We start from the raw sequence: 14,906 nt of genomic DNA, 5'->3' as shown, positions 1-14,906 counted from the left end.
TGAGATATTATTATTATTATTATTATTATTGAATTGTTTATCTTTACATGTAGTGATTGGTCCATTAAATGTGTAACTCATTTCTTTATATGACCTGATATTTACAAAGCTTGATTGTACACACAGAAAAACAATATTAAACAAAAATACATCAGAACAATGAAAACAGGAGTCTAATTTTGTCACTGTAGTTTTTCTGTACAGCACTAGGGGGCAGAGTAAAGCTGTTAAATGTCTCAGCTTTGACTCCTGTCAAAGCTGACAGGTTTACTAAAGTTTATCATATGTAGAATTCCTGCTCTTCTTCTACTTCCTCTTCTGCTGCTCTGTAATCTGCGTCTGTGATTGGTGAGCTAATGATGCTACAACTGTCCAACTGCTTCATGTTGGTGCTTTGGGTGTAAGATCTATGCAAAGTCGAGGAGGTGCTGATGGGAATTCGACCAAGTGTTGCTGCCCTGCAGGTGTTTTCTAGAACAGTGGGACTAAGGGGAGGTCCATTGTCCTCTGGTGGTGCAGATGATGGTCTGCTGGTCTGTGTGGTGTTGGGCTGGACATATGCAGACACCACCGATAGGTCCACGGTGCTGCCTATGTTTACTTTGTCCCCAGTGTCTACGTCCGTCTCCTCGGCTCCGATCAGAGAGTCCACATTTATCCTGAACTGCGGCAGGAGGGTGGAGCTTCTATGATGGGAGCGCCTCCTGTGGTGGTGGGGGCTGGAACAAGGTACTGGAGAGGAGCAGGTGGAGTGGGAGCTGACTGATCCAAGGTTGGGCAGAGAGAAGAGGGAGCTGGACCTGTGTCCTGCCCACTGGGACTTTGTAGGGTCTGGGTGGTACCTGTCAGACCACTGCTCCTGGTCAGACCACTGCTCCGGCTCCTCATGCTCCTCATGCTCCTCATGCTCCTCACAGGCCAATGGGAGGGAGCTGTAGGAGGTCTGGTGGTGGACCCATGGTTGAGACGGCACTCGGTGAAGATACCTGCGGTTCCTTTGACAGTTGGCAGGGCGGGTGAAGGTGGATGGAGCTGAGGCCGACTCTGTGAAGGCTGATGATAGGTGTCTGTGTCTGAGGCGCGCACCAGAGCTTTGCACCTAAACAGAGCAAAGAAAGTCATGTGTATTAGAGTTCAGTTCAAAATGATACATGGTCTTTCAAAGTGTCAACTGGTTAAGGTTCGTCAATAAGCTGAATTTAGAAAGAACAATTAAAAGAAAAAAAAGGATTCTTAAATAATAAATTCATACATAATACATTTTTAACCAATTGAACCAATTGAAAATAGTTAGCAAACATGGTAAATGTGTTTATTGTTCAAGCCTTATCTCTCTCTGCTTAGAAGAACTAAAACTTAAAATCCTCATTCTAGTAGTTGTAAAAAAAGAGCCTTAAATAACATTAGTGGGAAGATTGAAAAAAAGATTTACTTCAGATAAAAGGTTAAAGATTTGGCAGTAAATGCTTAAATTGGCCAAAATATACTGATATATACCTATACCTATATACATCAAACTGCTTAATTTCGAAATAAGCAAAATGAAATATTAGCAGCATTTATGTTTACTAACATTATCTAAAGCATTAATCCAAGTAAAATAATAAGCAGATTAGTTAGTTAAAACAAACCAACATAAGAAAATATAGATAAAAAAAGTTTAGGCAAGATGAAAAACTATTAGTTTGCGACACATTAGCCAAAATAGATTTGAAATACACTAAAAATAAATGAAATATTGACAAAATGAATTAACTATTCAGAATTCTTTCACAACCATTAAAATGTAAACAAAGTTTGCTCTTTCATCTCAGTGACTCAAGTACAAAGGATTAAACTGAAATTGCTTCGTTGCTGGGCAGAAACAGCAAAGACGGATCTGAAATACAGTCGTAGATGTTTAAAGAAATGTCTTCTCTCTGTAGCTCGACCTCACACCCTGATAATCAAACCAAACAGTCGATTTGTTTTCACTTAGTAGGTGGTGGCTGACATGTGGAGCCAGGGTGGAGCTGCCAAGAAAAAGTCTGAACGGTGACTTATTGCACTCATATCCCACACACGCGTGTAGGAAACACAGGGCTCTGCTTATGTCCACGGGGTTCTCACACGTGTGCAGCTACATGTATAAAAACAACAACACAAGCACTTTTAATGTTGTCTTAAAATGTTCTCTCTCTCTTCTGCTAACTTTAGCTCCTTTATTGTACGTTTTTAAATCTCTGACCTTTAACTTCTTCCTTCATGCATGCTAATATATAGCTATGTTAGACCAATATTTAGCTATATATCGGCATGGCTAACACTAAGCTACTTCTAGATCTGAATACCTTCTAGCTAGTATTACTTAATTAAAAAAATAATTTTAGCAAGTGTGGAATATTGTAATATGACATTCATTGTATTGTAAAAATAAACTTTACTTTAGCTTCTACTAACCTGAAGCTACATTTTTTGTAGTTCTCTATTGGCTAATTGTTAGCAGACCACCAGATGCATATTTGTACATATATTTACATTTTGAGGAACTTTTTACTAAGACACAATTTTTTTCTTTATTCTGACCATCTTTGTTCTTCTTTGTACATACCTCGGAGTCAACTGCAATTTTCGTGACTTTGACTTATTCCTGGCTATTTTGGGCTCTCTTTTAGAAACTTTCCATTAAAACAACAGACTCCCAATGATATAAATATACACATGCTTCTGATACACAGATGTGTATTTAAATATCATGTGTTGGAAGGTGAGTGCCTCTCTCAAATTAGAGTCATGTGTGTCCTTTCACATGGTTCCACTCCTACTAGGAGCAGAAATGAGAGCTCTGGGACTCAGTTCAGGATGAAGCAGTTGAACGGTTTCCAGGTCAGGGAGGAGTGAGCAAATAACAGAACTGAGATGTACCTTGGCACTCCTGAGCCTTCCTCTACGGAGGTGCTGTCAGGTTTGGCTCAATTATTTCTTCCGCCAAACAGTTACTGTGGCTAAGCACTTCCACCTGTAGCTTGTTTAATGCTAAACCTGCACAAGGTAACTTCTCTGGTAGTGTCACTTTCGTCCTCCTTAGATTTTCTTTTTAAGATCAGTTTCCATTTTTCTGATGAAGTTGAAGTCAGACATGCTAGTTTCTAGTCATCTTTTACACCAGTGGCCCACAACGTCAGACTTTGAAAATCCCTGTTCTACACAGTGTTTCCGTAGTCTCACACAAAGGCGCTTCACAAAGCTCTGTCCAGTTTTTATAACACCCTCTATAGGTAATACACTTAACACCATGTTTCTACTATTCCAGCACAAGGATCAACACCAAAAAGTTAAAAAAAGAAAACATGCTAAATTAAATGTGCGGATAATCCACTTTGGTGACCCCTAGAGGCAGCAGCTTTTGAAGCTGTTATTCTAAGGTTAAGACAGCAGTTTGATAAAAACTTCTGCTTGGTTTGCAAAATGGAACTGACAGCAGCTCTGTTATCTTAATGCACGCCGTCTGAGGTCAGAGGAGATACGAAGGGAAGAGGAACATCAATCTCCCCATGTGCTCCTCAGGCTACAGAACGTTAGATGGAGGTAACCTGGGGAACCCAGGAGTTTTAAAAAACACCATCCACTTTATGAATCACAGCAGCAGCTGCAGAAGTCATTAGTGTCTGAAATGGCCTTGTGTATATCACACCTTCATTTATGGAGCACAGTTATCCAAAGGCACAGACTGTGTAAATCGTAATCACTTCACTTTCACTTCCAGCTGTAAAGGACAGACGGGCTGGGAGTCTGGGAGAAGGAGCAGAGATCTCCTGTTCTGACACTAACATGAAAATGCTGTTGTTTGTAAAGCTGAACATCTGCAGTGTTCGTTTTCATTTCACTGTTCTCTCAGGTTTTTTTTTTTTTTAACGTCGGCGGACGTGGACAAACTGATGGTTTCTGCAGGTTTCTCCTCTCACCGTCCGCACCGCTACATCAACAACACAAGCAAAGGCATTTACTCTCCACAGAGCAGCCTCCAGACAATATGTCCAAGTGCTCGCATGTGGACAAAGAGTTTTGTTTTTAACGGTTTCCATATGTTTTCAGATTCGACATATATCAAGGAAATTAAAAGCTTTAAAGTGTCTGGACAGCCAGAGATGGAGCTGTGATTTATGGCACACTGAGGTGAGTGGTTTTTACATTATTAAATTCTATGATCGGGATTTTATTAATAACATGTACAGCAGCCATGTATTAGGAAAGTTAAATAATATTATCATGTTTAGTTATCATTAATCCAATTATTGATCCATCTGTGCTTACATCCATCCATCTGACCAGTCTCCCAGTAATAGAAGTCACCTGTACCAGTGCTGCCTGGCAGCAACTGGCTCCAAATAACAATGGCTGTAGGCATCACTCAAAAAAATGCCAACTTCTCTAATAAAATACCCAGCCAATAAATAATAGATTCTTCTCATGGGTCACTTTGGTGTCATTCACCAGACTGACTCCCTTTTTTTACTACATTCTCCAGGGCCGTCTGAAATGAATGTCATATTTGATGTGATATGAAAAGCTCCAAAAGCCCTGCAGGCCTCACTGGCTCTAAATCATTATTTTATAGACACATGTCAAAGCTGGCTGTCTTGACTGACTCTGGTAATAACTTGTGTTTTAGGTTCACTGGTGATGACAGGCATGTTCACTGGCCTTGGGTCTAACGCTTGCTCCACCTCCAGAAGTCCTGGCTCCAAAAGGTCCGACTCAGCAGCTTTTTAAGGCAAAACTTTGGCTTCAGAAAATGCAGCGAGTTGGTGGAGGCCTTGATCTACTCCAGAGAGGCCGCCATCAGTTCATCGAATGGGTAGAAAGGCTGATTGTTACATCTTTTTTAGTTGATGGAAAGCTCTGTTTCTGTATCAGTGTTTTTGACCTTTCACCTAGTCACAGTCACTACCACAGTGATTCAATATAATATGTCTGTAGGCGTCAACTGCAGCATGTGTGTTTTTGGACTTTGATAAAAATCTGGAACCCGTATGAGTCGTCCACAGATTCCATATGTGTCTGATATAAAGTTTCTAAACGCGGGTAAAGAACAACAGGAAACCATATGTGGCCAACACGTCCACACGGTGGACAGGTCATTCAAACTGATAAACACTGTAACCACTAGGCCACTGTGTAGCTGTCAATAGAACTGTAGACCATGAGTTTATAGAAGGTGAAGTTTCTACTGAAATAATATTTTATAATAATATAGAGTGAGTTTAATGAAGAGCTCGTTCACAGCTGCAGCTTGTCAATCAAATGAATCACTGATTGGATGTATGATTAGTGAGAGGACAACAAGCACGTAGCGTGTGGTCATTATGTGCTTTGGTTTAGAAAGAGAAGGCAGCAGTTAACACGAGGACCATGGCGTGATTAAAAAACGAACAGGGGTTAAATGTAAATTATTATTTTTTTAGTCTTTAGTTTATTTACCCTAAGTCAAATGGGAGGGAATACTTTGGAATAATATATAAATAATCCTAACATGACAAAACAAAACATGTTTTCTTCTCTCAGCTAATAAGGCATGACAGCTTGTGTCCAGTCATGTAAAAGGGTCCCATGTTTGAAACGGGTAGCAACAGCAGGGGGTGCTGGGTAATGAGGCTGTTGACGTGGTAAACCTTAGTTAAACCAGGTCAACCACAGACCTGACCTCAGTAGGACAAAAACAACACCACTGAACATTCATCTACAGCTACAAGGTTTTGCAACTACAGCCTGGAAATAAGTTCAGCAGTCCGACTGCTGAATATTTCTGAGCATTATCTTAATACGGAGTAGACACGCAACCTTATCTCTGTGATTCGACTGCAGGAGGAAACCAGAGAACCTGAAGAGAACATGGGGGGGGGGGTCCACGTAGGACAGGATCAAACCGGTGGTGAGTAGTGGCCACTACAGCCTAAATGTTTGTGTAGGGGAACCTAATTTTATAACAAGCTGAGGCGAGAATGTATCAACATAGGTGTACTGCTCCACAAACCAGAGGGCGCTCAGTGCTGCAACGCCCTACTTTAAATGGGCCTTTACAGATGTCAAAAATAATGCAGTAGTTTATACAAGTATTTACTGTATACAAAGTATAATATTTACACTAAAATTCAAATTATGGACCAATGAAAATGTTTTTTTGTTTGTTTTTGTGTTGAGAACTAAGGACTTACGGCCAGGTGGCAGCTCGTTTGTCCTGGCAGACTGGATTATTGTTGTCACTGTTCCAGTCCCAGTAATGGACTGCAGCCTAATCCCATGACTTATCTTACACTACCTGGACACATTTACTTTGTGAAACAGATCCCTTCCAAACAGGCACCACTGTGTGTCTGAGTGTGTGTTTACTTACAAACACACACACGCACACACACACACACACTAGTGGCAGCCCTCGGTGTTATGTAAGCTCCATGCAGCAGTTGAGAGTCAATAAAGTACGTCCATGAAAACTTTAAGCGCTCTGAATACTGGACGGAGCCTTCAGTGATGAGCTTGTTATATTTTAGGGGTTTCAAAGAAAATTATGATTGTAATAATAAATAATGAAATCCAATAATGTAAGCCACGAGCCACAAGAGGCTGAGAGCTGTGTTGTTAATTTACTTTTAAAATTTATGTTTGAGAAGATCGGCTCCAAAAAGCCAGATGGCACACACAAAAAAAAAAAGAAATCACCACTTCTGAATTGAAATCAGCTGAGGAGTTGTTGGAACATTACAATACTCTACTGCAGGAGTAAAACGCTCAGTCTGCTCAGTGAAAGTCACAGGGTCAAAACAGAGCAGGGGGCCCAGGGCAAAATGTGGTTGAAAATGACAAATTGCCACTAAAATTCTCTTGGCGGGGTTTTCTTTAATGCCCCTGTAAAACATGCAGTTTTACTTTCTAAAAATCTAGGCTTTCGTAGCTATAATACGCAGCTATAATAATAATATTTGCTGTGTATTACTAGTATTGTCAATTTACAATGTAAACAATCAGGAGTATTACAAAACTACAAATGAGATAATGCAGGTTATTAAGTAAAACAATAAGCAGAAATGTTATAAACCAAATAGTGAGGAAGCATTGGAAGAAGAACTAAAAGTTGACCAATAAAGTAAATACAAATAAAATTTAAAAAATGTTTACCAATGCACCATCTATAAACATTAAAAGGTTGGTTAAGGTTCACTTAAGGGAAGGAATAAAACCAAAAATTGTTTTGAAAATAAAAAACAAGAGATGTAACCAAAAAATATTTTATGAAGCGGTGAAATAGCAGCATGATGTCAACTAAGAAGAAGCTAAAAGTTGGTAAGATCAGTTGAGAAGTTGGTCAACTTTAAAAAACTATCTCAAGTTAGGTAAAACAATCCAAAATTAATAAATAACACTTTTTTAGACAAAATGCTTCTAAATCCTCCTGATCTAAATTTCTTATCCAGGAAAGACAAACCTTAAAAAACTGCTTTCTGTCCTCTGTTTGACCAAAACATTTCCAGAAACAAAAAAGGTTCTCACCTGCAGAAGGATCTTATTTCCATCGTAGTCCTCTGTCTGCCAGCGGACGTCGCTGATGGGGCTGCAGGGATGAGGTAAGAGAGGCACCAGAACTCCTACGTCCCGCACCCTCACCTCCATCACAGCCGACTCCAACACCAGCGGGTTCTGAGCCCGTGGGAGCCTCTTGAAGGAGATCTGGATCTCCATGTCTGGGTTGGAGTAGACTACAAAGAAACAGAAGTCCTCCTTCTTCTGCGACACCCTCCTCTGCAGCAGCAGCTTGTAGAGCCGCACCATGTCCACGTAGTTTTCATATCGACAATACAAAGTAAACCGCACTATTTCCTTCCCATAATGCACCTGCCGCACGGCCCACAGCGGCGTCCCTGGAGACAGGGTGAAAAAGTCTTGACTGCATGGAGTCAGTGGAAGCATTCGCCGACCATTGCTGACTTTCTCAGTGTGGTGGTATCTCCACGGCGGCCTCTGCAGTGCCTGGTGCAGCATCAGTATCTGCTCCTCACCACCGTATCCCTCCTGGAGGAACAGGATGACCGCCAAAGATGGCTGACATGACAGTGGAAGGTTTCCATTTTGGTGGTTCTTGGGCCAAGGCCGATGGGAAACAGACGCTCGTTCTGAGACTCTGAAAAGCTGAAGCTCAGGGTGAACCCAGGCTAAAACGGCATCAACAGCATGCTGCAGGAACCTGCCCTGGCCGGGGTCAGCTATGAGGTGGACACTGACCAGGAAGGGATCTTGGAGTTCACCCATGGACAGCTCACCTCCACATACCACACCATCAAGATTTGAGAGGTCGGGGAGGAAAGGAGAAGAGAAATGGAGCGGGGAAAACAAAGGAAAAAGACAAGACATAATATTTATAATCAGGCTGTCAGAACCTTTGAACCCAGAACCAGACAAGAAAATATTACACATTCAAAATTATGAGCAATCTCTAGCTAATATTGGCATATATTTTGGAGCCAAGAAACCAAGTGATTTTACTTTAGTCTGAAATTAGAATTTAGTGTTGGATTTGGAGACAAACGTTGAGTTTGACGTCTGAGTTTTAAGTCAGAGTTAAAGTTTTGTCCCATATTTTGGAATAGTACAACAACGAGTTAGTGAGTTGTGCAAAAGAGGTGTACAAAGAATTCATAAACTATTCTCTGCTTGTCTCTCACACTCCTCTTCTTCTGAATCATGAGAAGTCACAACTGAGCTGAATTGTTGTTGAGCATCATTAGTGCCATTAGGAGGCCATTACTGAAGCCAGAGGAATGTTCCAGACCACAGCAGGAGCCATGCATTCAGGTGAGCCCTCTTCCTGAACCTGACCTCAAAATTCTTGACAAAACCAGGCATATTAAACATATATAAAACACCATATTACTCCTTACAAAAGCATTGTCTGTTTTTATGGTTAAAATATGGAAAAAATATGCTTTTGTGGTATGTCAAATCTTTATAAGTAAAACAGTAAAACTAATTAGTTCTTGAAAAAGTAATAGTAAAATAGTAGTTTCTCAAAAATGACTCAAAAATACACTCATGTGCCTTAAAATACATATGCCCATTTTTGTGGTTAAAATTCAGAACTAATACACTTAGTTGGTACGCCAACTTTTGATCACAATAAAATACTGTACCGAAAGTTCCTGAAAAAGTTTTCAAAAATAAATGTTTCTTGGGAAAGTTTGGAAACACCATGAGCACACACACACACACACACACACACACACAACCTTGTTGTCCAGAACAGAGTGTTTACCCATTGCCAGACTCTGTCCATGAAAACAGAGAGGCCGACCAGGGCCAGGTCATCTCCCCAGAGTCAGTCTTGGCCTTTGTGAAAGAGCGGTCTTTACTTGACCAAAGAGGTGACATTCTCTAAGTGTTAAGATCACGTTACAGTGAAACATGGCTAAAAGGTCACCATTAAAGCTGAGTCACAGTCAGTTCTGCTTCTACACAGACACACAGAAAACCATTTGGTAACGAACGGTTACCAAAACTGAAAAAACAGAAAAAAAATAGAAAAGGTTAAATCCACAACAATAAGCAAATATATGCCTTCATTTACAACCCAGAGGTAGGTAGTGCTAAAAGTTTCAAAAAACATTTAATTGTGTAATATGTGCCACCAGGTGTATAAGAAGTTTAAATGATGGAGGTCAGAGTCAAATCTCAGTCTCAGCATTTCTACATACCTCTGTCACATGGGACGCTCAGATTAGAATTAAGGATTACAATGAATCATGGTTTCAGTTTAAAAAAAATGTGGTTAAAAAAAACAAACAACAGGTATACCAGGTGAAATTACTGTCAGTTCCAATAGACTGTTACCTACTTTGGTTAAGGACCAGTTCTAGCAGAATTAGCAGTAATGTCACCCAGTAAAAAAAAAGATATCTTATGAAGTATTTTTCTTAAAACTATATTTGGACTGAAGCAGAAAATGAACCACAACTTTCCTTTTTCTACATTCAAAACAAAAGCAAAAGACAAATGTTTCTAGCTCAACATGAGCCAGTTGGAATAGAGCAATGTTTTCTTCTACTAAAATTAAATCAACTACAACCTCTTGTGGTTTGGTACAGGATTCCACTTCCTGGTGGACAGTGTAATAACCACAAGGTCAAAAATGTGTTGAGTTTAGAAATGTGCTAGTAATCACTGTCGTTTCTCCTCAAATCCAAACTTTCTTCACGACTTCCTTGTGAAATAAATATTGAACTTTAGCAAAACTGAATCAAAATTTAAATCCGCCAAACTCGTTTTTTGTTTTTTTCACGTAAGGCTTTCTATTTCCTAACATTCCTAACATTCCTAACATTAAGACTAGTTAAATGTAAACACAGATTCAAACTAAATTTCCAGAATTGCCAAATTATAAATAAAATGAGGCAAAAAAGATGACTTTTGGTTTCTTTACTAGGGCTTAAGTGTAAGGGTAAAACCACAAAGAATGTTGAAGTAGAGTTTGAAACATTTTAAAGCCACCACAAAGACAATTACTGTATTTAGTCAAAATGACCCTGAGGTTCAGGGCAAGTCACTGGTTAAAAGTCACTAGTTAAAGGTTACTACAACACTAGTGAACAGAAAATAATGAGAAGAGAAAAAATAGGCCTATTTGAAAGAAAAATAATAATCGGTGAGTTGAACACCATTGGTTGACATTTAATGACTTCTACAACATGGGAATAAAATAATCAGAGTTTATTCTGGTGTCAAATTCTCAGTGTCCTCATCTTAGGTATTTGAAGCAAGATCTGCCTGTCTGGAGGTTATCAGTGGTCCAGCCCACTGTGTAGTCCTGATCACAGTCCACCACACACTGCTCTGAAGGAAAGTCCAGAGTCAGAACCACAAATGAGCCCAAACCAACAGAGTTCCTGGTCCAACTCCTCCACTCTTGCCTCATTTAAACTTAAGATAAACACCGTAGAGCAAACAGATGAGGAGATATAATCTATTACTGCTCAAGTGACTCAGAACATATTTCCCTCCTAAACATTCGTCGTTCTATTATGACCATTTTATTTCCACACCTTGATTTAATTATGCTAATCTTTTCTCCTCCATGAGTTACATTTTTGTTCTACTTCTGGGACAGTTTTTTTCCCTCTAACGTCTCCACATCCACTCATCACTACTAGTGGTGACTAAGATGATATGGGAACGTCAAGGTTTTTTATCTCGTGAAAGCCAAAGAGAAGCTGCCACACACATTCAAGACCACACGTGTGTGTGTGTGTGTGTACTCCGCTCTTCTGTTCAGCTCAGAAAGACTATCTGTCTTTTTGGAATCTGACTTTAGACACGAAATAAAAACACGTGGATAATTCACACATTAAACAGTCAAATCCTGGTTTTCACAGCCATCACTGTTGATTGTCGTGTTCTTCAATCTTAATGCTTTTGCCACCAGATGATCACAGACATCAGGTGCATTGTGGTGCAATAAAATAAGACATTATTTATCTGTGTTTGTCAAGTGACACACGACCTACAGTGAGATCACTGCTTTACACATACTTTAATTTGCTCAGAAGAACTCTCGAGCTTCCTTGCTAACGGCAGCACATTCTATAAATGTATTAAAAAATATGGAATAAGATGTGGAGACATTTCTGCAGAAGTTGAATTCAAATCAGACATACCTGCCTGGCGTCACCTCAACAACTCACTGACTCTACAGGGCTAACCTTTAGCAACATGGTTTAATAGAGTTCTGGCATTAGAACAGTAGACATTAGAGATTAGGTCACATCAATCCAGTTTGTCCTGAATGAACAGAGTTTGTGTGTAAGACTCTGAAGAGAGAGAGTGTCTCCGAGCTCTTAATCCACTCAAGTCATCAGACTGGTGCTGGAGCTGAGACCCCGCTGACAGCATTAACACTTGATCACGCGCACAACAACCAATCGGCCGCGTTACAGACAAGACTGCCCTGTATTTCTCTCAGAGAACTTTTACCTCCAGTCTGTGTCTTAACCGGCAACACATGCTCTTCACCGTACTCACGGACGATGACGTAATCTAAAACAACATGCCTTCCAATGGCCCTGCACATATGAGAGTGATTAGTAACACAAACTCAACCAAGGCCAAAAAGAGAGCGAGCATTTGTGCACATGTGAGTGTGTGTGTGAGAATGCTGCAGTTGCAGCTTTAGCTAGCTCAGAGCCTAAGTGCAACTCCAAAAGACGACAGAGGGAAATTCAAGATGGGGGCCCCTTTTTGTCGTCTGGTAAAGAAAAAGAGAAAGACAGAAAAAAATCTGTAAAGTCCAAGAGTCATATATCAATTTTTACACATGCCAAGCAAATTAAAATATAGAGCCTTGGTTTTGATATAACGCCCACAAGTCCAGCAAAAAAACACAAGTAGTTATTTGTTTCCAAGTGCCAAAACACATACAAGATTTACTCTCTGTGCCAAGACTTGACATGAAAACTGACCGTATAGGTGACATTCCTTCTTTCAGTCAAGGAGACTAAAAAACAAAACCGACATTATCTGACCTTAAGAACAAGTAGTACAGAGCTGTAGATCAGAGGTAGTCTGGGCCGTCAGAGCAGCTGAACGTTTTCACATCATCTCCAGCTACACCCTCAATAAAACAGTTGTGGTTTAAGACTAATGAGGGTCAATGGTTCGACTGTGGTTTAACTTTCTCCCTCTGTTTAATGAGCTACTTCTTGATCTTACTGCACTCCTAGTGTTGAATCTGAGGTATTTTCTCCGCAGACTTTTATGAGTTTAATTCACTCCTCAGATAAAGTGCTAAATCATGTCTTTGTCATGAACACAAAATCATCGCAACTTTGGAAATTCCCATTTGGTCATCAATAGAACAGGGCAGTAATGGTACTTTGTTGTTGGGTATAAGAAGTTACATCTGCAAAAGTTTATGATGGATCCCCCTCCCCCGTCCATTCAAAATCCTGTCTTACACGGACCTCTGACCAGACGACAGGGTGTTGTTTTGCTGGCAGCCAGCTGACGTTACAGTCCAGAGCAAACACCTTGCTTTACGCTGCAGTGTCACTTACAAACTATTTTAGACTTAGGGTCTACGTATGTAACCAACTGTGGCTGATTACTACAGACCTTTTTTAATGAAAAGAATGTAATTAATTAACCAATGAAACACGTTTTTTTTAAATGTGAGAATCAAACAGAGACAATAAAGAGAACTAAAGCAGAATAACGATATCAAGTGTGAAATGTGTGTGACCTGAAGGGACCCTGAGAAGAGAGCAGAACACCCAAAAGTCTGTTCCAGTCACACCTGGTTATTAAACACAGTGATACTCAGACTAGTGGGACAACATGTAATGTGATTTATCCCACGCTGCAGCTCATTAAACTAAATATAAAATGGACCTGGACTGGGCACAGTACCGGTGAGTCTCCAGTCGGGTTTTCATTACACGGACTAACGGTCCATGTTTCATGTCAGCTCCAATGTGCTGTTGTGTGGATTCAAACCTATAACGTGTTTTCACTGTTGTTTTAAATGACTCACAGACTGAACACACACACACACACACAGACTGACTGACTGTTTCAATTAAACCATAAACAATGAGCCAACCCACAGCATCCTTAGCTACGAGCTAATTCGTGATCCAAACCTCATTTAGAATGACGCACATTTGGTAACATTTAATCTTAGCTGCTGAATTATGCACATATGTCACAGTCACGGAGGCAGAAGAAACTGGGACAGTGTGTGTGTGTGTGTGTGCGTGTGTGTGAGGGTAGGGACAGACACAGAGAGAGAGGGGAGTTATGGGTGGTCTTTAAATTACCTTTAAGTTACATGATGGCTGACACCACAATGAGTGGTTTGTATTGTAACAGGATACTCTGAGCTGTCAACGACACCTCGTCATCGTCCACGAGGGGCTAAAGAAGTGTGTGTGTATCTGTGTTTGTGTGTGTATCTGTGTTTGTGTGAGAGGCCAACGATTGCTGAATGGTCAGATCTGTTAACACTTATGTTGTACCACATGATGTTGGTGAGAGGGGTGTAAAGTTAATACCAGGGCTGAAAGTTATAAATAAATATCATTTCTATTAGATCATTTAAACTTTAATTTCTGTCCAATTTTAACTTGGTTTCTTTATGATTGATCACATTGAGTGTAAAACACTGAACCCAATTTAGTACAAATTACAAATATATATATTTTTTTAAATGTACAAAAAACATAATATGCTTTAATTTATAAAAAAAGAAAAGAAAAGAAACATCAGGGCATTGCTGTCATTCACCAAGAAAATTCAGTCTGGGATTCATATAAGTGTACCTTTAAAATACATTAAAATAATTCCAAATAAAAATACCTGTATTTTACCTAAAAATACATTGAAGATTTTTTAGAATTCTTCTTCTTTATGAAGTCTGCATGTTACTGTTACTGAAGAAAAATAAAAAATATGAAAGGTTACCAAATATGGCAGGTCTGTCAATCAATAGTTTTAAGACCATCACAGGGGGAAAAATTGAAAAAGACTTCAGAGGGAGGAACAAGTGAAGTATTCACAGACTCTGCTTCACTTTAGGCAGCAATTATTTCATCCAGCAGCTGAAACCTCAACAGCGTGGCTCCTGTACAAATATCACAGGATTGAAGTGGAGTCACTTTCAAAAATACACAGGTTCTCAGTAAAACACTGCAGCTCTGAGCTGAAATAACAAGAGCGAAGCCTCAGGCATTACTGGACTGAACGGGCCTGTCTGGACCAGACCGGGGTTGGAGTTTGTGGTTCAGACTTTACATCTTACCTCTGACATGATGAACACTACACGACAAAAGTCATTACCATGATCTGAGGCGCAGACTGTAGAAGGGTTCTGTATTATGACAAGTGAAACG

At 39.9% G+C, this 14,906-nt stretch overlaps 1 protein-coding gene across 4 annotated transcripts in view; it reads right to left on the bottom strand.

Annotated features, from left to right (window-relative positions):
• Window positions 1-14,906, bottom strand: part of fam124a (family with sequence similarity 124 member A) — a 24,638-nt gene continuing 9,732 nt past the window's right edge. For 2 of the 4 annotated variants that reach the window (XM_025063623.1, XM_025063624.1), the window contains exons 4-5: window positions 7,528-8,303; window positions 1-1,099 (exon numbers count right to left, since the gene is read on the bottom strand). In XM_025063623.1, the coding sequence (XP_024919391.1) occupies window positions 281-1,099; window positions 7,528-8,303 (1,595 nt within the window). In that variant the 3' untranslated portion in view covers window positions 1-280. The remainder of the gene's footprint in view (window positions 1,100-7,527; window positions 8,304-14,906) is intronic. The other 2 variants (XM_025063626.1, XM_025063625.1) reach the window with 2 other exon arrangements.

The sequence above is a fragment of the Cynoglossus semilaevis genome, chromosome 16 (assembly GCF_000523025.1).
Source record: "Cynoglossus semilaevis isolate Cse_v1.0 chromosome 16, Cse_v1.0, whole genome shotgun sequence".
In the NCBI taxonomy this organism is placed as follows: Eukaryota; Metazoa; Chordata; class Actinopteri; order Pleuronectiformes; family Cynoglossidae; genus Cynoglossus; species Cynoglossus semilaevis.
The sequence above is the reverse complement of the archived record's forward strand: the minus strand, read 5'-3'. Positions and strand labels throughout refer to the sequence as shown.